The sequence below is a fragment of the Sturnira hondurensis genome, unplaced genomic scaffold, assembly GCF_014824575.4.
Source record: "Sturnira hondurensis isolate 20B ecotype Veracruz unplaced genomic scaffold, ASM1482457v3 Scaffold0004257, whole genome shotgun sequence".
NCBI classification, from domain to species: Eukaryota; Metazoa; Chordata; class Mammalia; order Chiroptera; family Phyllostomidae; genus Sturnira; species Sturnira hondurensis.
In genome coordinates this window covers 4612397-4639141 of record NW_028076888.1, presented here as the reverse complement: position 1 = coordinate 4639141, position 26745 = coordinate 4612397, and the positions used below count along the sequence as shown (strand labels likewise).

The 26745-nt window shown below is 57.0% G+C and overlaps 3 protein-coding genes across 4 annotated transcripts; 2 read left to right on the top strand and 1 right to left on the bottom strand.

Moving 5' to 3' along the window:
- Positions 1-6124: 6124 nt before the first annotated feature.
- On the bottom strand, positions 6125-11524 carry FBXO2 (F-box protein 2). Of its 2 annotated transcripts, none has more exons than XM_037045228.1 (6): positions 11389-11524; positions 8072-8434; positions 7520-7649; positions 7355-7450; positions 6785-6923; positions 6125-6552 (listed from the first exon to the last, which is right to left on the bottom strand). In XM_037045228.1, the coding sequence occupies exons 1-6, from the start codon at positions 11408-11410 to the stop codon at positions 6418-6420; spliced, it is 885 nt and encodes a 294-aa protein (XP_036901123.1). In that variant the 5' UTR covers positions 11411-11524; the 3' UTR covers positions 6125-6417. The 2 variants fall into 2 exon arrangements, with proteins under 2 accessions (XP_036901123.1, XP_036901124.1); XM_037045229.1 differs by having other exon boundaries at positions 8072-8431; positions 11389-11523.
- A 435-nt stretch (positions 11525-11959) lies between these two features.
- FBXO44 (F-box protein 44) lies at positions 11960-16939 on the top strand. Its single transcript, XM_037045230.1, is given in 7 exon segments — positions 11960-12077; positions 12899-13187; positions 14346-14472; positions 14621-14716; positions 14822-14957; positions 15849-15981; positions 15984-16939. Coding segments are annotated over 7 exon segments (828 nt in total). The 5' UTR covers positions 11960-12071; the 3' UTR covers positions 16025-16939.
- A 3015-nt stretch (positions 16940-19954) lies between these two features.
- Positions 19955-26657, top strand: LOC118986345 (F-box only protein 6-like). The gene is made up of 6 exons (XM_037045221.1): positions 19955-20051; positions 22301-22599; positions 24493-24619; positions 25076-25171; positions 26022-26157; positions 26279-26657. Exons 2-6 carry the CDS (start codon positions 22332-22334, stop codon positions 26459-26461), a joined length of 810 nt encoding a protein of 269 aa, XP_036901116.1. The 5' UTR covers positions 19955-20051; positions 22301-22331; the 3' UTR covers positions 26462-26657.
- The last annotated feature ends 88 nt before the right edge of the window (positions 26658-26745 follow it).

Genomic DNA, 26745 nt, shown 5'->3' with positions numbered 1-26745 from the left:
TAGTCTGTGAGCTCCGGGGGGCGGGGGGGCAGGGATGAGGGCCTCGCTGGCTCACCGTTGTATCCTGGAGCAGAACACGGTGTCTGGCACACAGAAGGCGCTCAGTAAATGCTTGGGCACCAAGTGCTTCTGCAGAAGAATCATAGGTCCACCCCTGAGGCTCAGCCTGACATCCTGTTGGTTCCACGGAACCCTGAGGCCCGTGCCCCCCACCCCCCCACCACCACCCACAGCACAGTCACGTCCTGGGAAGTCACATCCTTGGTGTGGGAAGAACTCTGGCTCTAGAGTGAGACAGACCACGAGTGGACGCAGCCCTGCAGGGTCCTGGCTGTGTGACCTTGGGCAGAACTGGAAACGGCACTTCTCTGGGCCTCAGTTCCATCACCGACTCCCAAATGGGGACCCTACCAGCACACAGGCGTGCCGGGAAAATCAAACAAAACCACAGACGAGCAACACTTTGAACCTGCCTCGCACGTAGCGAGCACACAGTGGTGGGAAACATCACGAATGATCAAATACGGGCGACGCGATACTGTTGCTGTGCTCGGGAAATAACAAGGCTTATCGACCCGCGTGGGGAGGCAAGCTCTGAGACTCGGCCGGAAGGATGGATTTTTGTAATGCAGTGCAGGAGAGATGGACGAGCCGCCGCCGGGCATCGCCAAGGAGGATTCGGCAAATCACACATAATCCATGGACCCCTGGGAGTGACCAAGAGGTGGGAGAGTCTGAAACAGGGACTTCCTGGACCAGAAATAGCACCAGGCAAGAGTTTCATTCATTCATCCAGTGCATGTGGAATGCCTTTCATGTTTGTGAATCGACATGGAGTCAGGGAGGGGCACAGGCTTTGGGGCACAGACCAGGCCTCGGCCCAGCTAGCTCTACAGGCCACTGCCTTGTGACCTTGACCACTAGACCCTCCTCTCTGAGCCTTAGCTTCCTCCTGCATAACCTGGGTTGATGAAATGAAGCCTCCCCAGGGGCTGCCTTGGGCAGTGATGACAGACTGTGGAGGGGAAGAGATCAACGGACACTCGCCCCTCCCGCCTCTCAGTGGCCAGCCAGGTGGGTGCTGACAGCTGTGTCTGGAACCTCCGGCCCTTCAGCTCCTCGGGACAGCAGAGCAAGCTGGCAGGTGGCGTGGCAGGTTCCGTGTTGCCCAGGGGACAAAGCCAGATAAAACCCAAGGGTTCCTGTCTCCAGATCTGTGTTCTCGAGCCTGGATGTGTGGCCTCCCTGACCCCTGGGAGAGGAAAGGAAGAGGGAGAGCAGGGCGGGGAGGGGGCTGGAGACCCCCTGCATGCAGGTTCATTTAGCAAAGGTGACCTCAGAATGGAGCCCATGAGGCTTAGCCAGGTCACAGGGACATCCCCTGAGAAAGGAAATGCAGGGGACCATGTCTGGTGGCCTGAGTGGTCAGGGGCCTCAGAGAGCAGTTGCCCAGTAGTTCAGGGGTTCAAAAATTCCCCTGAGCGCCCCTCTGTGTCTCACAAACATCACCTGGGTGGAAGGATCCATGCCCTTCACATCCCCCTCCTCGACCCCAGCCCCCCTTCACCCAGGCAGTTCTTCCTGACATCTGACTGAAAGCTTTGCTGCTGCATCACCCACAGACCCCTACTGAAGCAGCGAGAGAGGCCCAAGCCCTGCCTGCCCTGTCTGCAGAGCTCCCGGCTCAGGGCGAGGTAATCCTGCTGACAATTAATTGGCTCTTGTTGGAGGAGAATGAATACCATCTCATCTTAATCTTCCTCATTATTCTCCTGGTTCAGCAGAGTCAACACAAGATTAGGTTTAATTTATGGGAGAAAAAATAGCAAAGTCATTACTCACCAGGAGATCGGGATTGGATCTGCCTGGGTGGTCTGTGTTCACTGCGGGTGCAGGGCTCTGTCTAGGGTGGACGGGTTGGGGGCTCCAGGACCCAAATCTTTTGGGGGCTGGATCCTTGGGGACCATCAGCCCTTCCTAGTCTTATAGGACTTATGACCCAGAGGACCCAGCCTCTGAAACGTTTCTCGGGAGCCTCTGGCGTAAGAGCAGCCCGGAAGCAGGACAAGAGGCCCAGCCGCTGCAGACCCAGCCCCTGCAGACCCAGACTTAGCCCCGAGCAAAGGAAAGAAATCAGGCTTTGGGTTCAAATTCAGCTCTCCGAGGCCTCCTTCTCTTCGAAGAACTGGGCAGGACCACTCGCCCAGGGTACTTCCTGGACAATGCTGCCACCTAGTGGTAGAACTAGTCCTTCCTTTCCTCCTCCCTCTAGGTCCCCAGTGAAAGGTACCAAACGCACAAAAATCCAGATTCACGAAATAAATAAATCAGAACGAGGAAAGGGGACTTTTGTCAACTGTAAAATGGCTACAGGGCTCCATGAAGAAATCTAAAAGAAAGTTCATCTTACCTCCCCAGCCGCCGTAGCTAAAGTGGCCCAGAAACACTTCGCAGCCCTTCCTCCTCTGCCCCCCACCCCACCCCCAGCAACCCCACCCCCACGGCCCGGCCGTGATGTGCGCAGAAGCACTAACGCCTTGTCTTCCCCGACTCTTCCTACTCTTCCTCACCTCGGAGCCCCTGACTGCCGCTACTGCTCTGTCCCCTGGCCTGTGTCCCAGCCTCAAGCACTTACTCCCCCTGTCGCCCTGGACAACCACCCCGCATCTCTGAGTCCTCGCTCTCTTGTCTGCAAAACAAGAGTATCTGGATGTAGCAGAGAGGGCCGCTGGGCAGACTAAACGAGCCTGTGTGCTCAGCACAGGAACTGACACCTGTGCGACCTCCACTGACACCTGTCACTTGTCATCGCTGTCATCATTATCGTTCACCATTGTTGTTGTCATCATTAGCGTTCATCCAGTTACTCCTGGGAAATTCGGTTTCATCAGCTAGGCTGTCAGTTGCTCGCAACTAACTCCCCGTCCCAGCTCCCGCTGGACAAAGCGAGGTTTTTCCTTCAAGGACACTGAGATCATTTCTGCCTCCTATAGCATTTATACCTTATAAGACAGTGCACACAGTAGGTGCTCAGAAAACTTTCAGGACTACCTGTCTACATCTCCAACCTCACATCAAACGGTTCCCCAACTTGCCCACTGAGTTCTGGCCATGCTGGTTGCCTTTCTGATCTGTTAATAAGTCTATTCCCACCTCAGGGCCTTTGCACTTACTGCTCCTGCGCTGTGCTTCCCCCAGACATCTGCTGGTTTCTCCTTATCATTCAGATGTCACGTCCTCAGGGAGATCCTCCCTGTTCACCTTGACCAAAAGAGCACTCCCACTCTCGCTCTCTACTTCGTTTACTGCACTATAGAAATCAAGAGCCCAGGTGGCTGAGTAGAATTCCATTTATTAGCTGTGTGGCCTCAGACAAGTTGCTTAACCTCTCTGTGCTTCAGTTTTCCCACCTGTAAAAACTGAACGTAATAATAAACTGAACGTTCCCACTTCATAAGGTTCTTACGATGAATATATATATACATATACATATATATATATATATATATATATATATATATATATGTCTTGGAGTAGTGCCTGGCATGGATATTAAGTGCTATACCATGTTAGTAATTTTTTTATTCATTCACTTAGCCTCTTGTGTTTATGCTTCTTCATCTGGGCTGTGTATTCCAGGAAGGCAGAGTCCTTGCCTGCTTTATCCCTGCCCAACAGATAGTAGTTGCTCAATAAGTATTGATCAGTTCAAAAGGTTCTTAGGGGACATGCAGGCCTCTCTCTCCTTAGCCAATGTTCGCCGCCATTGAACAATGTGGCTGGCTAACCTGTCTACCATTCTCTGGCTTTAGCTCACCCCACTGCCTGGAAGGGCCCTTGGGCGCCCCCTGCTGGAAAGTGTGTAGGTTTCCCTTGAAGGAAGCTGATATCTGCAGTCCTGTTAAACCGTATGGTTCCTGGGGGTCCAGCTCTACCCTCTAGATTAGAGACAATGCAGCTGGGGGGTTAAGAGCAAGATCCTTGAAGCAAGATGCACCTGGATTAGCACCAGTGCTTCTCCAGGTATTCTGTGTGCCATTTGCCAAGAAAGTCCCTCAGTCTCGTCCCGTGAAGAAAGAGGGTAACAATGCCCTCTCCCCCTTCCCCACCTCCGTCTGGGGGACCAGGGTGGTATGACAGGATGTGCCCCCCCGCCGCCCTGCAGCATCAGCCCTTTGACAGCTCAGGAGCAGCTGTCTTGTCTTCCCGAACTAAACACTACCAGTCTATCAGACCGTAGCTCCAGTGACAGGTACTTGGGGACATTGGGTCCGGACCATGCCATTATCCAAGGTCTTCAGGTCTCCTCTGCAGCTTCTGGGGAGGAGCCTGCAGAGGAGGCTCTGGGCTTCTGGCTCTTTCCTCTGAGAACAGGCAGTTGGCTGGAGGTGGCCTCACTGGGCTTGTTCCCTCTTAGCCCACCCCACGCCCCTCCCTGGCTGCTCTGTCTCCCCATCACGGCCCAGAGATGGAGCTTTCCCTGGGCCCTCTCCTGCCTCACTGCACACTTGTCACCGGCCCTCACCAGTGCCCTTGGCTTTGACTGGTGGCCACATACGCTGCAACTCCAGTGTCTCCAGCCCATAGTTCCAGACACCACGTAGGCCTCTTTCCTGAATCTCCGTGGGGGGAGCTCCCCCACTGTGACATCTTCCATGCCCCCCAAATTCCCACCCTGACATCCAGCCCTCACAAGCACGCAGGCCCACTGATGTCTCAGTCCAGCCTCCCCCTACAGCCCCCAGGCAGGCTCTGGTCCTCTCCCTACTCACCCCCCATCTGGCCCCCCACATGCCCACCCTAGTCCCTCACCCCAAAGCTTCCCGTTGCCTGTCACCGCTGTACTTAAAACTGGGGGCTCACAGAGGTGAGCCTCTTCCTCTGTGAGTCCTCATCAAACTGGACCTCCTGGCCCACTGGCAGCGCAGGTGGGTGTGGACAATGCCCCCCACCCCAGACTGTGACATCCCCAAGAAAGGACTGGGGGTGCCCAGGGAGCAGGGGCTGTGCTCCCACCTCAGGACTGGACATTCTCTGAGGTCAGGGCTTTGCCCTCCCCCACCCCGTCAGACTGAGGGTGTCCCCAGAGCAGGGACTATGCCTCCACCATTAGACTGGAGGCCCCGAAGGACACCAGATAAATCCCCTCCCAGGGTGCCACCTCCTCAGTGTAGACAGGATGATGGCTCTTCCTGGGACAAGAAGTGTCTTGCTCACGGATGTCACCTCAGGGCCCTGCACAGGGCCTGGCCATGACAGGGACTTCAGGAACCATGAATGAACGGAGGAGTGAATGAATGAACCAATGAAGGAGTGTGGGTGGGCCCCCGCCTAAATCCTGCAGCCCCACCCGGCTAGCAGGTAGCACTGGGGCTCAGGAGCAAAGGAAGGCCAGAGCAGCCTGGGGATTTTACTGGTCCCCATGGCGGAGAGAGCAGATGTTTCAGGACCCTGCACCGCCCTGGACAAGCAGCTGAGAGTCCTGGGGAGGGGCCGGGTTTCAGAGCTGCTGGGGAGGCCAGAGAGAGCCTGGTCCAGAGCCTGGCGCCACACCCGTCCCTCCTTCCCTCCCCTCAAACCAGTGCCAGGGGCCAGGCTGCCGACAGGACTCAGAAAACGACCAATGAGACCAGATGCACATGGCTCCTGGGCGAGTCGATAGCAAGCCAGGGCGGAAAGCCGTGACATGGGCACAAACCGAAGAGGGATGCCAAGCTGACCTTTTCTGTGTTCCCCCACCCACACCTCCCCATCCCCCACCCCAGGTCATGGGCGTCCATCCCTGAGCCCTGAATTCTCTTAATTCGTACCCCAGATGAGGTGTTGCCATCACCCACGGGGATCAAGAGAGGCCTGCAGGGTGCCCCCCTTCCATGCTGGCCTCTGGGCAGCTTGGGTGTCAGTCCGGCGCCAGGCCCAGCTCCCCACTCCTCGGCCTCACAATCCCAGCCTTTGTCCGCTGCCCAGGCCTGGCTGGCTCTGCCCCGGCCCAATGGGCTCTGGAAACCCAAGCAGCTGGAGCCCCGCCAAGTATTTTTCCAGGCTGAGCCAGGGGCCCTCGGGAGACAGGGAAGGGTGCACAGGGACGGGTATTCATTCATCCGTTTCTTCATTCATTTCTTCCTTGAACAAATAATATTTATTGAACGTCCACGCTGTGGCAGGCACTGTGCTGGGGGTGGGGATTCAGCGGTGGGCCCAGTCCAGGCCCAAGCCTTCACCCATCCTATTTTCCAGGTGCAAATATATGCCAGCAAAACCCTTCTCTACCTGTGTGGGGGCTGGGCTTGGAGTAAGGGGCGGGAGAGGAGTGCGTGGGGTGGGGGGCGGGGGAGGTGTGGGTGCTACCACTAAGGCCTATCTACGCCGGGCCTCTGCCCGACCCGGGCTGCTGCTGGGAGCTGGAGGAGGGATCACTCAGGGCTCCACCCACACGCTGCTGTTGGTCACCCGGGCCCCGAACCAGCCCTTCCAGTAAACGGAGTCCTGTCCCCCGTGCTCGAAGCGGACGAAGCGAACGCCGGGCCCATAGTCGGTAAAAGTGTGGGAGATCTGTGGGGTGTGGGGTGAGGAAAAAGGTCAGTCTTGGGGAACCGAAGCCTTCCCAGGCCACCCCACCCGGTCCTCTGACTCGTCCCAGACCTGACTCGGTATCTCAGCCCCTGGGCTCTCTCCCAGAATGGTCGGCCCTTCCGGGCCCGCGCCCGCCCACGGGGCGGGGTTCCCACAAACCCCGCCCATTACATCCAGGTCCTGCCTCGCCGCCCCAAGTCTCCGAGCTCACCTCGATCCAGCCCCCGTTGTCGTCCGTTTGCGGCACCGCCACCTGCCCGCTGTTGAACTCGGCCAGCACGTCTTCGTGCTCCGACAGCAGCTTCACCGTGAGCTCATACACGCAGCCCGCGTCGCTGCGACCGGAGTACCTGCCCCGGGGGAGGGAGCGAGAGCCGAGGTGGGCCTCAGCCCGTAGGCCTGGCCGTCTACAGCAGGTAACCCTGTCGACTCTGCTGCTGGTGCCCCCATCTTACAGATGAGGAAACTGAGGCCAGGGAGAGAAAGTGACTTGCCGAAAGTCCAAACCCCAGGGCTAAAACCCAAATGGGCCAGACCCAACCTTGGGCCCAAAGCCAAAGCCAGCCCACAAAGACATGACTTGTTTGGACGGTAGAGGAATCAAAACAAAACAAACAAACAACAAGATTGCCAGCATTTAAGCTCAGCAAGAAAGGTGGATTTCACCTTTTCCTGGGGACAGGTTCCACGTGGCCACCACCACTAGGGGAGGCAGTGGCCCTCCAAGCAGGGTGGTGGCTTTAGTCCCCACCCCCCACCCCAGTCCCGCAGGGTCGCTTACCAGTCCTTCACCACGATGGCCGGCTGAGTAGTGTCCAGCAGCTCCTCCCAGTAGCCCTCAGCCTGCAGGTCGATGACCTGCGCTTTCCGACACCACCTGGGGGAAGTGCGTTAGGAAGGAGTGGAGGCCCCCTTGCCCCTCCCCGGCCATCCCCCTTCTCCTTACTCGAAGGAGGAAGCAAAGAACTTCTTGACGTTGTCATCCTGGATGAATTCCATCCCACAGTCTCCGGGCATTTCCTCCACCCTCCAGCCGTCCCCGCCATGTTCCACGTCGCACCAGCCCTCCAAGTCCTCTGCAGGAACACGACAGCCCCACCCTAGTCACCCGGTCCCTGTGATGGTGTGGCGGCGCTGGCTTTAGCCCCCATAGTCGGGTGCTGGGCCAACTGGTACTTTAATGGTGTCGGGTGGGAGACGATGGTGGAGTTGAATGGCAGGCACTTTCTGTTTGTCCCAGATTCTTTCTCCCTCCTGGGAGGGTCCCCTACAGGGCAAGTCTTTGCCCTGGGTCACGGATGGTGGAAGGGCCTGGGAAAGAGACCCCCAGGGAGCAGGCGGACAGGGAAATAATAGTGTTTATTGGGGCTATTCTGTGCTGGGCATTGTGCCAAGAGCTCTCATTTCTCCCTCAAGCAGCCTGGCATTGTGCATGGCCCATTTTCCAGAGGGGGAAGCTGAGCCCCCCAGTCGTCGGGTACTAGGACCGGAGCCTCACCTTCCCCGCACGGGTTGCGCAGCAAGTTGCGCCGCCTCTTGCTCAGGAAGTAGAACTGCTGCCAGTGGTCGCGCTCGTCCTCGGAGCCGCCCTCGGGCACCAGGCCCTCCTGCTGGCACTTGAGCAGCCACAGGGGGGCGCCGTCCACCAGCTCCTTCCAGCGCAGACACACCAGGCGGCACACCTGCACCAGCTCCGCGGCCGGCAGCTCCGCCAGCACGCGCAGCAGCAGCGGCTCGGGCAGCTCGTCCAGGAACGCCGCCGCCGCCTCCTCCTCCTCCTCCCCGGCGTTCGCCTCCTCCGGGCACGCCTCCTCCTGCTGCTCCTCGGGGCTCGCCTCCTCAGGCTGGCCCACGCTCTCTGTGGGGGGCGAAGGGTGGAGGGTCGTGACTCCCCCCAGACTGTCTCCCTACAGGCCTCTGAACCGCCGCGTGTCCGGCATCCGCCCCGCCTCAGCAGCTGTGGCCAGAGGCTCTGCAACCAGAAACTGGTGCCCAGTGGAAGTAGAGAAGGCCCAAGGGAACCAGGGCCCCAGACTAGCCCCAAGGAGGAAGAGCCTATTTAGAGGCCTCAGTTTCCCGTGCAGCAGCTGGGAGTAGATAACAGCAGCTGATATTATTAACAGGACTGCCTTACATTTCACAGATGAACTTCTTTAATTCTTCCAACCACCCTCTGAGAGCCCTGCTCCTGTCACCTCCTCATGGAAGCCCTCCTGGACTTCCCCTCTCATGGCCGGAGTTCCAGTTCTTCCCAGATTTTGTCTTAGTGGGTTATGGTTTGGAAAACACCTTCCTTGGGACTAGGTTGAGGGCACAAGGGCAGGAAACAGGGTCTGGGGAACTCACTGCTTTGTCCCCAGTGCCTGGCATCTGGCACATCGTTAGCAGCTCATGTTTATTGGGCACTTAGCGAGTGTGGGCCTGTTCTGAGCATTTTAATTTCATTTACTCCTTAAAGCCTCACAGCATCTCTTCAAGGCTTTTTCTGTCGCTGTCCCTGTTTCACTGATGAGGACACAGAGGCACAGAGAGGTGAACAGGCTGAGGATCGCACAGCAAATGGGCGGTTGGAGCCTAGATTTGACCCCAGGCAGCGGGGCCCCGGGGCCACCTTTAGCCCTCACAGGTCAATAAAATCCCTCCCTGAATTGTCAATAAAACCCCTCCCTGAATTAGGAGGCACCGCTGTGATTTTGATTCTGCAGATGGAAATGCTCAGACCCTGGGATGCGCGATGGCTTGTCAAAGGTCCTGCTGCTAGTATTAGGGAAGGGGACACAGGGATCTGAGGCCAAGGGGGAGGCAACCGGAGGTCCTTGATTGGGGGCGGGGCAGAAGGGCTCATTACAAGGCCCCATGTGTCAAACAGGGAGCTGTGATACGTGTTTGGGAAAGGAAGGCTTTTTCCGCTCCCGGCCCTCCAGTTCCTCGTCTATAGAATGCCGGGCCCATCAGACAGTGCTGACGTCCACACCCCCTTAGGGGCGAGGGCATTCTCAGTGGTAAGGGAGTGGACAGACGTCAGGAGCTGCAGACTATACTGTCCTCTGGATCCCAGCCGGCCTCAGCCAGGCCACTGAAGCCTCGAGTAAGCAGATACCAAGTGCCCAGTGTCTCTGGAGAAGGGAGACAGTGTGGGGAGGAGACAGGACCACTCTGGGTGATGGGGAAGGCCACAGCTCTCAGACTCGGGGGTTCCTAAGGGCTGAACCCTGGAAAGCCGAGGTGGTAGTGGAAATGGGCCGGGCACTGGGGGAGGGAGCAGGCAGGGCCTGGGCCCAAGTCTGGGTGTCACCAGGACCCCAGCCTGCCAGCCCTTCGCCTCCTCTCCTGCAGCATTTTCTCCCCCTCCCCACACAGTCAGACCCTTGATTGTGGAATCAGGGTTTACCTCTTCAGAGCCCAGAGTGCACAGTGGGTCCACAGTAGACCTTATTTGTGAGTCTTATCATTCAGCACAGCACGTTCCCTTCATTATTAGCATTTTTATTATTTATTTACTTTGCCACATCTGTATGATGCGGGGCTTTACCCCTTCCCTTTTGGCAAAGAGGAAGCTGAGGCCCGGAGACACTTCCTGGCTTCTCCCAAGCCACATTGCGGAACAGTGGGAAGTCTGAGAAGAACACACCAGGCCCTGAAGCCACATCACCTGCCCGTCCTGCTGCCCACAGGTCTCCGGGGAGCAGAGCCCAGTGTCCTCACCTCTCCACCCCTCCCCCTGCCCTGCCCTGGCCCTGGTGGACACCTGATGCTCCCCAGAAAGGTGCACTTCACCCAGTCCCCTCTCCTGGCCCCAGGCCTGGCACTTGAGGCCCCAGATCTGGTTACAGGCCCCCCCACCCTTGCTCAAGTGCACACAACTCCCCACATTGTTGCTGTCGGAAAGTTATCTGGCCCCTGGAAGCTGCCTCCAGGGCTGATTCACTCACCTGGATTGGGCCCTGGAGTCCAGGGAATAGCTGGGCCCTGAGAAAAAGCAGGAGCCCATTCTGGGGCCCTAGAAAAGGTGTGGCAAGGGGGCCACGGAGGACTGGGAATGGGAGCCGGAGGAGCTGGGATTTTCAGGGCCAGGAAAAGGGGGCTTGGCTGCCTGAGTGGGCATCGATCTGTTTCCCATTGCCTCCCCCAAGCAGTGCCCACTCTCAGACGGGCCTGCTGAGGAAGGGCCGGGGAGTCCGCAGGCGGGACTTGCTCCCACCCTGACTCAGCTGGCAACCCCTACAGGCCAAGCTAGCTCCGCCAGCTCGAAGGACGGGGGTCTCTGGTGCCAGACAAGATGACTGGGCAGTCTCAGAGGGCCCCATTGGGCACCTGGCCACCCAGATGAAGGGTGGCCCTTCCAGACAAGGGAACCCAGGAGAATGGGGTGGGGAGAGGCCAGTAACCCCAAGACATCCACACAGATTCAGACAGCTCACCAGCCAGAGCTAGCAAATGGAAGAAACTGACGGAAGGAAAGGGCATGTAGCCTCCCGCAGCCTCCCGCAGCCTCCCGCAGCCTCCCGCAGCCTCCCGCAGCCTCCCCCATCCTAGATGTCGCTCAGCCTGATAAACCCTCAGAAAGCTGGGAGCCAGGAACGTGGAACTATTCCTACGCTGTTTCCTGGGTAAATGGAAACCCCGAGTCCTTCCTTCCTGCCTGTCCCCTCTCGAGGCCTCAGAGGATTGTGCTCTTTTGAGACTGTGTCAAGGGCTTCGCTCAGGCGAAAGTTTGCGGCGCTGGGTTTCGGCATGCCCACCCCCGTAGCTCTCGCCCGCCGGCCCCGGTCTTCCTCCCAGGCTGAGCTAGTGGGCCCGGGCTGCGGTAGCTACCTGGGTCACCGTCTCCGTCCATCGCTGCGGAGGGCGATCGCAAGGAGGAGGAGCCGGGGCGCTGCGAGGCTGCCCGGGTCCCTGGGCGTCGGCGAGTCTAGGTGCTGCCTGCGTCTGGGTCGGGTCCGGGCCCTCTGCGCCTTTTGAAGGCCCCTGCCTCCGCCCCCGCCCCGCCTTTGGCCCCGCGCCGGGCCGCCGGGCAGTCCGGAGCTGTCCGCCCGGAGCCTGAGGCTGCAGGTTCCTCGGCAGACCCGGGAGGCCGGGAAAGATCAATAGTCATTTTTATTTTTTTTTGTTCGCTTGCTTATTTTATTTTTAATGGGGGGGGGGGTCCGATCTGAGCCTTCTCCCGGCTCCCTTCTGAGTTGGCTGTTGGGAGGAGGACGCGAGGGGACAGGGAGAGTCTGGGTCATGCGGAGGGTGCGGGGCATGCAGCCAAGCGAGGGGAGGGCAGAGGCTCCTCCCGACACCCCCACCCCCGGTAATTTTCCTACTTCGCAAAGGCGGTGGGGGGGGGGTGCGTCCCAGGTCCACGCACCCAGGCGCGCGCCGGCGCGGCTCGGCGCAGGGAGGGGAGGCGGTGGAGGCGGGGCCGGGGCCAGGGCAGGACTGTACACCCGGCGACCGCAGGCGGAGGCCGGTTCAGCTCGTGCGACCCAGTGGGATCTCGCCCCTGTGGCCCAATGCAGGTGACCAGAGGGAGAGGGCGCTGGGGCTGGCCGCGGCAGGGGCGCGGGCGCGGGCCCGGCAGCCGGCCCTGCGGTTCCTGGCCCCGCCGCTGTGCGTGGAGGGAGGCCCGACTCGGACAAGTCTCAGGCCGCTGGCGCTGCGCGGTGCGGCCTCCAGCGGTGGCACGAGCGGAAACTCAGGCAGGAGTCTTCCTCGATGTGTGGGGGTCCGAGTCCCGACTTTGGGGGACTTGTGAAAGTCGCGACTCAGAATGGGAGGCCGAAGGCGCGCAAGGGAACCTGGAACTGGAGCCCAGACACGGGAATGGGGGTGGGGGAATAGGCAAGGCCTTTCCCCCACCCCTTCTCCAGTCCCAGCTGGGCAGGCCATTTCCACTGCGGTCTTGAGAATGTCGCTTGAGCCCTTTGGACCTCCGTCTGAGACAATAAGTGTTCCTACCCCCAACATCTCCCCTCTCTCTGATGATGGGAGAGAGAATGGAGAAGGCACCGCAGGACTGGATGTCCTGCGGGGCTGCGCTTTGTTGCTTCAGTTCTACGGGCTATCTGGCCTATTGAAAAGGGCTGCCTCTAGAATAGAAGACTCCCGCTCCTTCCTCGGCTCCCGTCTGTGCGTCTTTGGGCAGATCCAGCCATCCCTCCGGGGACCTCCTTAAGCCTCCTTTACAGAGAAGGACACGGAGTCTCAGAAAGGCACAGGGTCTTTTCCTGAGACAGTAAATGTCAGGCCTGGGATAGGAACCTCCACCGCCACGGGGTGCTGCAAATACCGGGCGCAGGGAGAGGGCTTGGTCTGGAGCCCGGCTTTTCAATATCCACAGGAGAGCGTCCAGAAGCCAGGAGCTATGGTGGTGGGGAACATCAACGAGCTGCCGGAGACCATCCTGCTGGAACTGTTCACACACGTGCCCGCCCGCCAGCTGCTGCTGCGCTGCCGCCTCGTCTGCAGCCTCTGGCGTGACCTCATCGACCTCGTCACCCTCTGGAAGCGCAAGTGCCTGCGGGAGGGCTTCATCGGCGAGGACTGGGACCAGCCCGTGGCGGACTGGAAGGTCTTCTACTTCCTACAGAGCTTGCACAGGAACCTCCTGCACAACCCGTGTGCAGAAGGTGGGGCGCAGAGTGGGTCTGGCATGCTCCCAACACACACACACTGTCAGGATACCTGCTAACATTTATGAAGCACTTACTATGCGCTAGGCACTGACGGTTAACTCCTTTAATCCTCTCACAACAACCCTGAAAGGCAGGTACGGGTAGCATACCCATTTGTCAGAGATGCAAACTGAAGCCAAGAGTGGCATTTCGTACTTTACCCTTAAGATTCCTTCCCCAGTGACCTTTCCTAGGAGAGGGAATATTGGCCCGTTAGGACTAATTGTGTCCCAGACACAAGACCAGCAAGTCAGACGCCCAGGCCAGACCTACTAGGACCGTCCCTGAGGTCAAAGGGGCTGTGCATACGGAAGAATGACAGAGCCAGTCTTCTTTCCAGCACGTTTCAACAACAGATTGAACAAGACCTCTGTAGTCATCTAGAGCTCCCTTGTCCCCTCGCTGTGGTGAACTCATGGGCTGCACACTGGCATGGGGGTAGGGCGGGAACCTCACTTTCCGTTACATGGCCAAATTCCGGAGCCACGTGGTGATGAAACAAACAATTCCAAGCTCCCCATTGCTGTCGGAGGCCTGCCTCACTGGACCACCCCCCCAACAGCCTTGTTCTTGCCCAGCAGCAGGCGCACTATGGTCCCTGAGCCAGATCTGGTCCAGAAGCTAAGAATAGTTTTTACAGTTTTAAATGGTTAAAAAAAAGCATACTATGTGATAGGGACAGTGCCCACATAAACCTAAAATATTTTGGCCCTTGACAGAAAGTTTGCCACTTCCTATTCTTGACCCCAGTTTCTAGAAGACAAAACCAAGGCTCAGAGAGGGAAAGCAACTTGCCTAGGGTCACACAGCCCAGTATCAGCAAAGGCAGGACTAGACCCAGATCTGGCCAGCGTCACAGTGTTCTGCATCACCGAAGGGGCTGCTGCTCGTTCGTATCATCTCGTGTCTCAGGCTTCCAGTGGAAATCACCTACCGCGGTGCCTGACACAGGAAGCTGCTCATTCAAGGCAGGCGTTACAGATCCGAAGTGTTCTATGGCAGGAATACAGGGCTAGGGGCGGGGCAACTGCTGGGGTCCAGGGAGAAGGGGCCCTTGGGAGACGGTGACCACGGAAGGGCGTCCCCTTGATGCGCCCGGTGCTTTCCTGCCAGAGGGATTTGAGTTCTGGAGCCTGGATGTGAATGGAGGCGACGAGTGGAAGGTAGAAGATCTCTCTGGAGACCAGAGGAAGGAATTCCCCAATGACCAGGTCAAGAAATACTTCGTGACTTCTTATTAGTAAGATCCAAGGTCAGGGGGTCTTGGGGTGAGGGGGGAGCCCAAGTCACTGCACCCTGGGGTCTCTCCTGCTCTGGGCAGGCAGTCCTAGCCTCCCAGTGCCCTAGCGGTGAGCCTCAGCCCCTCCCGCCCTCCGCCTACCCCCCAGCACCTGCCTCAAGTCCCAGGTGGTGGACCTCAAGGCCGAAGGGTATTGGGAGGAACTGATGGACACCACACGGCCAGACATCAAGGTCAAGGACTGGTGAGTGCCCGGGGCGAGGGTTTGGGGGGGCCCTGCCACTCAAGCGCCCCACCCCCACCCTGTCCCCATCTCCAAGGCTCCAATGGGCCCTCCGTCTGCCTGCAGGTTCGCGGCAAGGCCAGACTGTGGGTCCAAGTACCAGCTGTGCGTTCAGCTTCTGTCATCAGCACACGCGCCTCTGGGGACCTTCCAGCCAGACCCAGCAACGATCCAGCAGAAGAGCGATGCCAAGTGGAGGGAGGTACGTGGGCCAGGAAGAGGGCAAGAGCACACTGCTCCTGGCAGAGACCACGGGCAGACAGGTCTGGGTTCGAATCCCAGCTCTGCCGCTTCTCACCTGGGCTTCGGCCGCTCTGAGCTCTGAAAGACATCAGCGAAGTGATGCTGGTAAAGCCGCGTTCAAAAGGCTGACTGTTATCGCCTCCTGATGTTGATGGTCACGGCCGTCTTGATGCTGGCTGGTGACAGCAGATGGTCAGCAGACATTTTGTTAAAAGGCCGGATGGAAACACTTCAGGCTTTGCAGGCCGTGCCGTCCCTGTTATAGTTACTCAACTCCTGGACTCCCCAGCTGCGTGCACAACGCAGCTGCGGTTCACACGCAGTGGACGTGTCTGTGTTCCAGTCAGATTTACAAAAGTAGGTGGGGGGCCACCTCCGGATCTGGGCCAGTGGTGTCCAGGAAACTTTCTGCAGTGATAGAAATGATCTGTCTGCGCTGTCCCGTGTGGGAGCCAATAGCTACTTAATAAGAGCCAGTTCCCAGTGTGACTGAGGAACTAAATTTTTTAAGTTCACTTAATGTTAACTAATTTTAAACTAAATAGCTACATGTGCCCACGATGACTGAATTGGACAGCCTTTGAACGCTTGAGAACGTGCCTTGGTCATTCTGTGCTGCACTGGGATCCTCCAGGATTTTACTCCATTTTGCAGATGAGGAAACTAAGGCATAGAGGGGGAGATGGTATGCCCAGCATCTCCGAGTTAGAACTAGAACCCTGTTCCGCTGACTCCTGCACCAGCACTAAGGTAGCAGATGCCTCCTGGCCTCCGCTGCCCTTCAGACGGCACTACCCTCAAAGGCCACCTCCCCTGACCTCGCTCCCTCCCTCCCCCTGCCCCCTCCCAGGTCTCCCACACCTTCTCCAACTACCCGCCCGGCGTCCGCTACATCTGGTTTCAGCACGGCGGTGTGGACACCCACTACTGGGCCGGCTGGTACGGCCCAAGGGTCACCAACAGCAGCATCACCATTGGGCCCCCCGCTGCCCTGATGTCTCCGAGGCCCCATCCACAGAACGCTGACTGGTAAACTGTTGTCAGAGAAAAGCTGGGCTTGGGAAAGGGAGGTGGGCCAGGCTTCCCCAGAGCTCCTAGTTCAGCCTTGCTCCCCACCCCGCCTCTTCGTGGAGCCTCTCCATTTGTGCTGCCTTCGCGTGCTGTGCACAGCCCATCCGAGGGCTCGACCTGAATGACGAGGGGGCAGGCCTTTAAGAGATGGGGCCCCTGAGGTTAGGGAGGTATAGGGTGTCCCCCCAGGGCCCTCCCCTAGACCCTCTGAGGGTGGGTCTCCAAGCTCAGATGGCAGCCTGGATCTGGGTTTCTACCTTCCCCTTCTGGGCCTTTCTCCACATTTCTTTTGGGGCCCCTCGAAGCAGGGGCAGAGTAAAGGACATCTGGCCAGCCTGTGGCTGCCCTGGATAATGCAGATACTGGCAGGTGACCGTGTAGCTCAGACAAGCCTGAGAGTGGAAGGAGGACTCTGCTGTTCCTAAGCTCTCACTCTGCCCACCGGCTCTGAGTGGTGGCCGAGGCCCAGAGGCCGGTGCCTGGTCTGAGATGGGCAGGCCCAGGGTGGGGTGGAGTCTACTCCAGGTCTGGGCTGTCCTCACCGTCAGTGACACCCCAGAAGCCAGATGGGGTGGGGCTCTCCAGAAGACCTCCAGAATCCTGTACGTGGTAACTCAGGGCAGGTGGATGCAGCATCGGGCTGTGATTCTGGGAGCTAGGATGTGTGGGCATAGGATGAGTGGGGTGGGAATTTTCAAGGACCACCTGTCCACCTCCATGCCTGGACCAGGCCCCTACCCCACCCTTGGAACTGCCATTCATTGGCTCTCCCCACCCTGCCCTCTGTCTCTCCCTCCTGCTGGAAGGACACCAGTGCTCTGACCCCACCCCTGCTGAATGCAGCCAAATAAAAGGATTTCCCAGCCCAAATTGTGCCCTGTGGTCTCTGGGGGGAAAGGGCAAACTTCATGGGAGGCCCCAGACCTGTCAAAGGGGCAGCACCTGTGGCCTCTGTCCAAGGAACAGAGAGGGATTGGCATTGCAGGAGCCGCACCATGGGAGAACCAGGGTCCCAGGACAGACCCCTCCATGAGCTGCAAACCCCTGGCCCCAGTAGCTATCAGCCTAGCTAACTTCCACTGTGACCTGGCAGCCAGCCTGGGGTGGGGTGTGTGGATATCTCCTGGCAGCCCTTGTGTGCACCTCACGCTGGGTCAGCGGGGTCATCCCAGCCCCGCACACAGGTGTTTAACTTACTCTTCCCAGAGCTTTAATGACATTAGATGAAGCCAAGGCACGTAGAATGGCTCTCAGTGGGTGCTCAGTAAGTACTGTTAAACTTAATTGTCTCACTCAACAAGGAGCTAGATGAGGGCCTCAGCCGAGGCAGGGACCACCACTCAACACCTGTATGGCAATTTAGCAGAGGACGCCCTTTCTTGGAGAAGATACAGTCCTAACGAGGAGTTAATGGGACCTGGCCAGGCACCCTGGTGCCACGCACGGCCTGCACAACCCTTTCTGGTTCCCCGAAGGCCCAGGTGCTTGATAATTATTTATAGAATGAAGGATCAGTGAATTTAATCCAGACAAGCACATAGAGAGATTTTTACTTTTTTAAAAATAACTTATTGATTATGGCATTAGTTGTCCCATTTCCCCCCTTCAATCCCCTCCACCCTGCACACCCCCTCCCACCCACCTTCCTACCTTTAGTTCATGTCCATGTGTCATAAGTTCTTTAGCTTCTGCATTTCCCACACTACTCTTGCCCTCCCCCTGTCTATTTTCTCCCCACTGTCTATGCTACTTATTCTCTGTACCTTCTCCCCCCTTCTCCTCCCACTCCCCTGTTGCTAACCCTCCATGTGATCTTCATTTCTGTGGCTCTGCTCCTATTTTAGCTGTCTGCTTAGTTTGCTTTTTAGGTGTGGTTGTTAATAACTGAGTTTGCTGTCCTTTCACTGTTCATATTTTTTATCTTCTATTTCTTAGATAAATCCCTTTCACATTTCATATAATAAGGTCTTGGTGATGATGAACTCCTTGAACTTGACCTTATCTGAGAAGGGTGCTTTATCTGCTCTTCCATTCTAAATGAAAGCTTTGCTGGATAGAGTAATCTTGGATGTAGGTCCTTGCCTTTCATGACTTGGAATACTTCTTTCCAGCCCCTTCTTGCCTGTAAGGTCTCTTTTGAGAAATCAGCTGGCAGTCTGATGAGAACTCCTTTATAGGTTACCGTCTCTTTATCTCTTGCTGCTTCTAGGATTCTCTCTTTCATTTTTATCTTGGCTAATGTAATGATGTGCTTTGGTGTGTTCCTCCTTGGGTCCAACTTCTTTGGGACTCTCTGAGCTTCCTGGATTTCCTGGAAGTCTATTTCCTTTGCCAGATTGGGGAAGTTCTCCTTATTATTTGTTCAAATAACTTTTCCATTTGTTGCTCTTCCTCTTCCCCTTTTGGTACCCCTATAATTCAGATGTAGAAACGTTTCAAGATGTCCTGGAGGTTCCTAAGCCTCTCCTCATTTTTTTTGGAATTCTTGTTTCTTCATTCTTTTCTGTTTGGTTGTTTCTTCCTTCTGGTCCACTCCATTGATTTGAGTCCTGGTTTTCTTTCCATCACTATTGGTTCCCTGTGCATTTTCCTTCATTTCACTTAGTGTGGCCTTCATTTTTTCATCTAATTTGCAACCAAAATCAACCAGTTCTGTGAGCATCCTGATCACCAGTATTTTAAACTGTGCATCTGATAGGTTGGCTATCTCTTGGACGCTTAGTATTGGCTCTGGGGTTTTGAGTTGTTCTTCTTGAGCCATAATGTTTTGGTCTGTTGGCACCTGTTACGTATGAGGGGCGGAGCCTTAGGTGTTCACCAGGGCAGGGCGACCCGGTTGCTGGGTTGTTATGCTGTCTGTGGGGGCGGAGTCAGAGAAGGGCAATGGCGCTTGTTTCATGCTCTCTCTTGGATTTCGGTCCCCTCTGCAGCTTCCCACAAGCAAATTGGGCCCTTTCTGGTGCTGGTTCCCAGGTGGGTGAGCTTGTGTACATTCTAGGACCCTGTGGATCTCTCCCAGGAATTCTGTGAGGCTGGGAGAGACCCACAGGGTCTCTTCATCGGTGCTTTTAGGCTTTATTTCCCTTCCCTGGGGCCCTGGGTTGCATGGTCTGTCTTGCTGCCCGTTTTCGCCTGCATTATATGCACAAAAATGTGTGACTGAGGTCAGCCAAGTGCCTTGTGCTCCTCACTGGGCCTACTTGTTTCCTCCCTGTGCCCAAGGTCTGCTAGCTGTGTGTTGCCTATGCTCTTGGGTCCTCCAGCCAGTGCCTCTTCCATCTCCGCCTGCCGCCGACTCCACCCCCTCTCACTGGTCTGGATGAATGGTTGTTAGACTTCTGTACAGTCAATTTTCTGTCATTTCTGGTTGGCTTTTTGTGTCTAAATCTTTGTTGTCCTTAATTTTGGTTGTGCGAGGAGGCGCAGTTTCCACCTATGCCTCCATCTTGGCCGGAAGTCAGATTTTTACCTGCCTGCTGGCAGTCAAGCCCTAGGGAAGGTAGGGGCCAGGCCAAGCCTGACCTTCACATTCAGCAATCACCCTCCGGGGGAACCCACCGGTTCAGAGGTCCCCTGTGGGTTGCCCTCCTCCCACCTCCTTTCCCCATCTGGAAAGGTTAAGAGGTCTGAGGCAGAGCTGGTGCAGGGGAGTGCTCTTCAAGGGCTTGGTTAGGACAAGCCTGGGGTTCGTGGAGGGGGAGGAGCAAAGGGCAAAAATGGCAGCAGCCCCCCACCTGGGGAAAAGCCTGATGTTTAAAAAAGGGGGGCCTGGGGGGCCTGGGGCAACCCTGAACCAATGTTCCATCGCCACAGCCCAGCCCAGCCCAAGTCACGAGCAGGCTGACGCAGCGCGTGCGTCAGCGCGGGGGCGGGGCGGGGCCAGAGCGCGGCCGACCCGGTTGCCCCCCGCCGGGCGTGCCGACCCCTGCGCAGCTTTCCGCTCAGCCCGAGCGTAGGCAGGGGGCGACGGGCGCGGCGAGGGGTGAGTGTCCAGCACCGGGAAGCGGGTATGTCCGGCGCTGGGAAGCGGGTAGACCCGGGGCATTATCCGCGGACGCTGGGTCGGGAGGGGCCGGGAGGGCCTCCCGGGACCAGGGGGTGAGGTTCCGGCGGGGCTGGTCTCTCCGGTCAGGTCCCGCGCTGCGCGGAATCTCGTGTCGCCCAGTCCTGACTCCCGCTCGGTCCTGGCCTGCGGGCCGCTCCAAAACGCGCTGTACCTCGGGGCCCACACCTCGCGAGTGAGACCCCCGCCGGCGGATAAATTGGGACCAGCTGGCACGCCCATGTCCGCGGAGCCGAGAACCAGCGCCTGCCTTTTCCAGGGCGCTTTGAGTAGTTGTTGGGAGGATCCGGGGACACAAGGCCGGGGCGTGACGCTGGGCGGGCACATGGGAAGCCCAGTAAGTGCCGGGTGGCTTATTCGGGCTGGTGTGAATGTCCTAGGGTGGGCTCCCCTTCCGCGGCCCACCGCTACCACCGCGCAGTCTTCATGCAGGACACGAGGCCCCCGAAGAACAGAAACTAAGGGTAGGGGGAGTCATAACAGGCGACCAGAGTCAAAGACCGGGCTTTGGATGTCAAAGTGAGGAGTTGCTGGTACCTAACTCCAGAGCTCAGCGACTTTTATGTAGCCAGGGGTGTCCAGCTTGCAGCCCCCAGCCGCATAACGGTCCAGGATGGTTAGGAATTTACAACACAAAATTGTAGATTTACTTAAAACATTTTTTTTTTGCCCATCAGTTTTCGCTAGTGTTTGTGTATTTATGTGTGGCCCAAGACAACTCTTCTTCCATCGTGACCTAGAGATGCTAAAAGGTTGGACACCCCTGTCCCGGTCCTAGACAGTGCTTTTAGAAGTTGCCCGCATTTAAAAACTCACAGGTTTCATTTTTAAAAAATGTTTACACCTCCTCCTGAAAAAATTAGACCTGGCCACGTGAAAGTTTTTATCCATCACATTATTTTGCATAGCGTACAGTGCCTTACTTATGTTTGTTTTTCTCTGCCATGCTAAAACGCTCTTCCCAGGGCAGGAGCCAGAGTGTGTGCACCCACCTTCCTTCCGCCCTGCTCCCCCAAACAGGAGCTTAGAGAAGATGCTGAACTGCCTCTTTGTCCCAGTCTTTGTGAGACATGAGAAGTCTTCCTGGTGTGGTGCAGAATGTTCCCTCCCCTACCCCTGAGGCTGGAGGCGGGGGGGTGGGAATCTGCTCAGAGGGCTTTCTGACCAGACCCCTGAGGGGTCTGATAAGGGATCATGCCTTATCAGGTATGATTCAGGCTACCGGGAGTGGAAACCCTTGTGCAACTGAGATTGCACGAGGAAGGAAGGGAAGCCTTCTTGGGGGCAGGTAGCTCTACAACTGCGTACTTTGGTTTGGTTTTGCTTTTGCTTTTGGTTTTAGTCCAGTGATAGAAGTCCTGTGTCAAATGCTTTACTTATTAGCTGTTCTGGCTCCTCTGAGGTTGGAACACTTATCACCTCCTTTTCACAGCTTCACAAGTCAGTCACTGCAGGCCAGGCTTCAAACCCAGGCAGCCTTGCTTAGGGTCCCCAAAGCGCTTTTTGGTTTCTGGGCCTTTCACAGTGGCTCTGGCCTGACTCCCGCCCAGAAGGGAAGGGGCACGCTCACTTGGGTGCCTATCCCATCTGGCTTCCAGGCCAAAGTAAGCAATTTGTTCCTCAGTGCTAGCCTCACCACTTAATCAAGTGTGACATGGTAATAAAGATTTGATAACAGGGAGTTCACAACACTGAAACATCACCACAAACCCTTACAGAGCTCCCAGAAGGCACCGTGGCACTGGCAAAGTCTTAACTGTGCATCAACTTAAAATTAAGCAATTTTTTTTTAATGGGAGGGCAAGGCCTCAAAAAATTAGTCCGGCTCTGGCCAGGTATCTCAGTTGGTTAGTGCCATCCAGTTATACCAAGGTTGCAGATTCGCTTCCCCATCTTGGGTCAGGGCACACGCAAGAAGCAACCAAGGAGTGCATAGATAAGTGGAACAGCAAATCGATGTTTCTCTCCTTCCCCCACTCTCAAATCAATCTTTAAAAATTAGTCTGTATTTTGAGGGCCTACTGTGAACTGGAAGGCTGCTCAAACACTTCGTTCTTAACCTCTCACTTCACAACAGATGCAGGATTAGGAGTCCCTGGCCCGGGACCCTGGAGATCTGAGGTGGCCACCTCCTCAGTCGGCGCTCTGACCGCCACTGCCCCCCACAGGCCTGTGCCCGCACCTCGCCCCACCCCAGCTATGGCCCTGGTCAGCATCAACGAGCTGCTGCCGGAGAACATCCTCCTGGAGGTGTTCACACACGTGCCAGCGCGTCAGCTGCTGCTGCGCTGCCGGCCTGTCTGCAGCTTCTGGCGTGACCTTATCGACGTCGTGACCCTCTGGAAACGCAAGAGCCTGCGGGACGGCTTCATCACTGAGGACTGGGACGAGCCTGTGGCGGACTGGAAGGTCTTCTATTTTTTGTGCAGCCTCCGCCGGAACCTCCTGCGCAACCCGTGTGCTGAAGGTGGGCTGCTTCGTCAAAACCTCAGGACCTTTGCGCTGGCTATGCCCACACTACCCGGAGTGTTCTCTCAGAACCTAACACCGTGCTCTCAGCACCGTGCTCCCTTGGTTCCTGTTCACTCTTGAGGCCTTAGTTCAGGGACCTGCCCATCCAAAACCAGTGTTCCCTACCTCTGTCCTTCCACCTCCATTTAGTTCCTTCTTAGAACTTTTCAAAACCTAGAATCACCTTTTTATCTCTTTGTCACAAACTTCATGCTTGGCTCTTTACATCCAGCATCCACAACACCTCCACACAGCAGGTGCTCGAGAAGCATCTGTTGAATAAACAAACTGCAGGTCCACCTTTCCCCCTTTAGCTCAGTCTGAGCTGCCTAAAGTTTGTGGGGGGCTGCCTCTGTGCCAGGCACTATCCTGAGCTCTTCCCAAATGTGACTACCCTCCCTTATCCCAATCATATGAAGAAAATGAGGATTTTGAGAGGTGGCTGCAGTCACATAATTTGAGGCCCCTGTTCATCTCGCACTCCTTTGTATTCGCCAGGGTTTTTTCCCTTCATGCAGTCACCTCCTACACACCAGGCACTGTGCTCCTTATTGGGACTACATCAGCAACTGACTAAGAGGCACTGTCTGTGTACTCAGAATCCCTCTCATCTGGGTCCCAGGAGCTGGCCCATTAAGGCAGTGCAGATGGGAATGTTAGGCCCCAAGCAAGACAGGTATCCTGCCTGGAGAACCAGAAACGCCCAGCTGCCCAAGGCCCTCAGGCCCCTTAGCGTCACCATAGCCAGCACCCCAACGCTCAGAGCTCCCCGCCTGCCCCAGGTTCCTCTCAGAAGCCGCCCAGCCAGGCCACTGGCTCATCTTGTGCTCCTGTGCTGCCTGTCTGGTTCTGTACTGCAGAAGCCCCCAGCACCTAAGTAACGGGTGCAATGCTGGCCCCTTGTAGAAGAAGCAAGGGAGGGATTTGGGAAGGCTCCCCTGGTGATTGTTCTGGAAAGCCTTGGTGAGAAACAGCTGCTGTGTGAAGGGCTTCTCAGCTCAGTCTGAAGAGGAGGACTGGAACCTGCTGGCCCAAACTGGTGGGAATATTTCCACAAATGGGAGCTGCTGCACACCACCAGCCCAGTGGAGGCCTGTTCTCCCAGCCATTACCCCTCCCGCCCAGGGTGGAGGTTTTCTGGGACCCCCCTGGCAAACCTTTCAATGGTCCCATGCCCCTCAGATCTCAGTGACATGGTTAGGACACCGGGGAGCAATGTCAGTTAAGAACAAAAGTAGCACTCTGGGTGGGGTGACTCGGGACTGAGTGCCCACCTGCAAACCAGAAGTTCACCTGTTCAATTCCCTGTCAGGGCACATACCTGGGTTGTGGGCCAGGTCCCCAGTTGGGGGAAATATGAGAAGCAACCGATCCATGCTTCTCTCGCACATCAGTGTTTCTCTCCCTTTCTCCTTCCCTTCTCTCTCTAAAAATAAGTAAAAATCTTTAATTAAAAAAAATCAGTATTAAAAAGAACAAAAGCATCACCCCAATTTAATGTTCTGAGAACCAACACTTGGGTATTTCCCAGAGATCCTCAGCAACGTGGAACTGAGAAAAAGTGGTTTTGCCCCAGCCTCACGTGAGGAGTCAAGCTAGTGAAGGACAAAGCGGGAGGGGGCAGGTCCCAGATCAGAAGTGATATCGTGGGGACAGGTGGGAGTGGGCTGGAGGAGCTGAGCTTTGTAGGGGTGTTCCCAGGTGCAGGTGGGGTGTGCAGCTTGAGATCTGAGAGTGTGAGCAAGCCCTGCCTTTCAATGCCTGCCCCCGCTCCTTCCCTCCCTCCCAGGACCAAATGGGGAGGGCCAGGCTGCGCATTTTCATTTACCCAGCTTCTGTCTCTCCCCAGAGGGTATGACATCCTGGTGTATCGACTCCAATGGGGGCGACGAATGGAAGGTGGAGAGCTTACCAGGAGACCATGGGACAGACTTTCCTGGCCCCAAAGTCAAGAAGTACTTCGTCACATCCTATGAGTAAGACACAGGCTGGGTTGCCGGGAAGAGGATCAGGACACCTTTTGCCAAACCCCAAGCCTACCTCCTTAGGGGCTCCGTGCAGCTCAGAGCCTACTGTCCCCTGGGGCAAGAGTAAACTGACTGGGGGTGGAGACCAGCGTAAGGAGGGTGGGAGCCCCTGGGGCAGTTAGGCTGTCGGGGTGTCTACAGGCTGTCCCTAACCTAGGAGTGTGAATTCCCTGGGGCCCTGGGAGACTGGGTCTAGGGACTGGGATCAGATGCTGCCCAGGCGCAGAGCGGTCAGACTCCCTACATGTTCCTTGGGGTCTGTACCAAGCTAGGAGCCAGAGTCCGCACCAACCAACAGCTGTCCTGCAATGGTCAGGGGACACAGCTGGGTCCCCTGAACCACCTCCTGGGTCCAGGCCATGCAGAGCACACCTGGGAATGCAAGCCTCTCTCTCTGCTCCCTAGGTTATGCCTCAAGTCCCAGCTGGTGGACCTCAAAGCCGAGGGCTACTGGGAGGAACTGATGGACAAGTTCCGGCCTGACATTGTGGTGACAGACTGGTGAGTCTGGCCAGGGCCCCACACTCTGCATCCTCCACTTTTCCTTAGAACACCTGGGGTGAGGGCCTGTTCTGTGCCCAGTAGTGTCCTATAGCAAGGGCCACCCCCCTCCCCAAGGCCAGACCCAGCACTGGCTCATCCAGTAGCACCTTCAGGCCTCCCCACCACCCTGTGTTAGCAGGGGACATTGACCCCACTTTACAGATGGGGAGACTGAGGCCTACAGATGAGTTGTCATGAACAAGCACTAGAGCAACAGACAGCCAAGACCCAGCCCCTCACAGTGCTCACATGCTGTATCTGCCTCCGTGCTCCTTGTCACTGTGTAGCCCACACCTCTCAAGTCCCTTCTCTGTACACAGATGTGCCAGGCTCTGACTTTGCCCCTGGCAGAAGCAGGACACCAGTCCCAGCCAGGGCCACCACTCTGAGGGTGGAGGGACAGAGATTTGGGGGGTTGGGCAGGAACAGCAGGGCTGAGTGGAGGGCAAGCTCTGTGTCAGCCCCGACCGCCCAGGCCACCCCTCCCTTAACCTCCCCTGGAATCCACAGCCTGGGCCCCGGCAACATACAGGTGACACCGCTCTGACAGCCTGGGCGTCCATCTCTGTGCTCTGCTTTTTAAGGTGAACTCTTCTCTGAAATACCCAAAAGGGTTGCCCTTTTCTCAGTACCTGAGGCCCAGCCCAGGCAGACTGCTTCCCAGGGTCCAGGGAACACTGAAGGTGGGCCTCATGGGCTGCACAGCAAATGAACCTCAAGAGCTCCAATGTGTAGGCCTGCTGCCTGCCCACCACCAGGGCCACCCTTTGTCTTGGGGTACACAGTCCTGAGCTCCACCCTCGCCTAGGTTCGCTGCTAGAGCAGACTGCGGCTGTACCTACAGCATCCGAGTGCAGCTGGTCTCGGCCGACTACATCACCTTGGCATCCTTCGAGCCCCCACCTGTGACCATCCATCAGTGGAACGATGCCACGTGGACAGAGGTGAGGCCTCCACTGCTTGCTCGCCACCCACTTCTCTCAGGGCCTGCACCGCCCCGAGCACTGCCACCTGGAACTCGTGCCTTCCCCATCCTGGTGGTCACTTCCTCTGCCCTCCCTTCAGGTCACCCACACCTTCTCGGATTACCCCCCAGGCGTTCGCCACATCCTCTTCCAGCACGGGGGCACAGACACCCAGTTCTGGGCAGGCTGGTACGGGCCACGCGTCACCAACAGCAGCATCGTCATCACCCCTAAGATGACCAGGAACCCGGCGCCCTCCACAGCCCAGCCCAGACCCAGGTAGGGGCAGGAGGGGGATGCTGACTCGCCCTCCCTCCGCCTCATTTCCAAAGGCCCCCCCGACAGTCTGTCACCTGACGGCTACCTATCCGTCCCCCGTCTCTGCCAGCCCAGGGGCCTCCTGCCACAGTTCTAACCTTGGGCAAACCCACCAGGTTGTGGTAACTTCCTGTTAAAATTTACTGTTAAATGTAGCTCTGCTGTTTTGTCAAAATAAATGTTTTCAGTAAAACCAGCCTGGGTTGGGTCTAGGAGTGGGGGGTTGGGGTTCCCAGCACTTTGATGGAG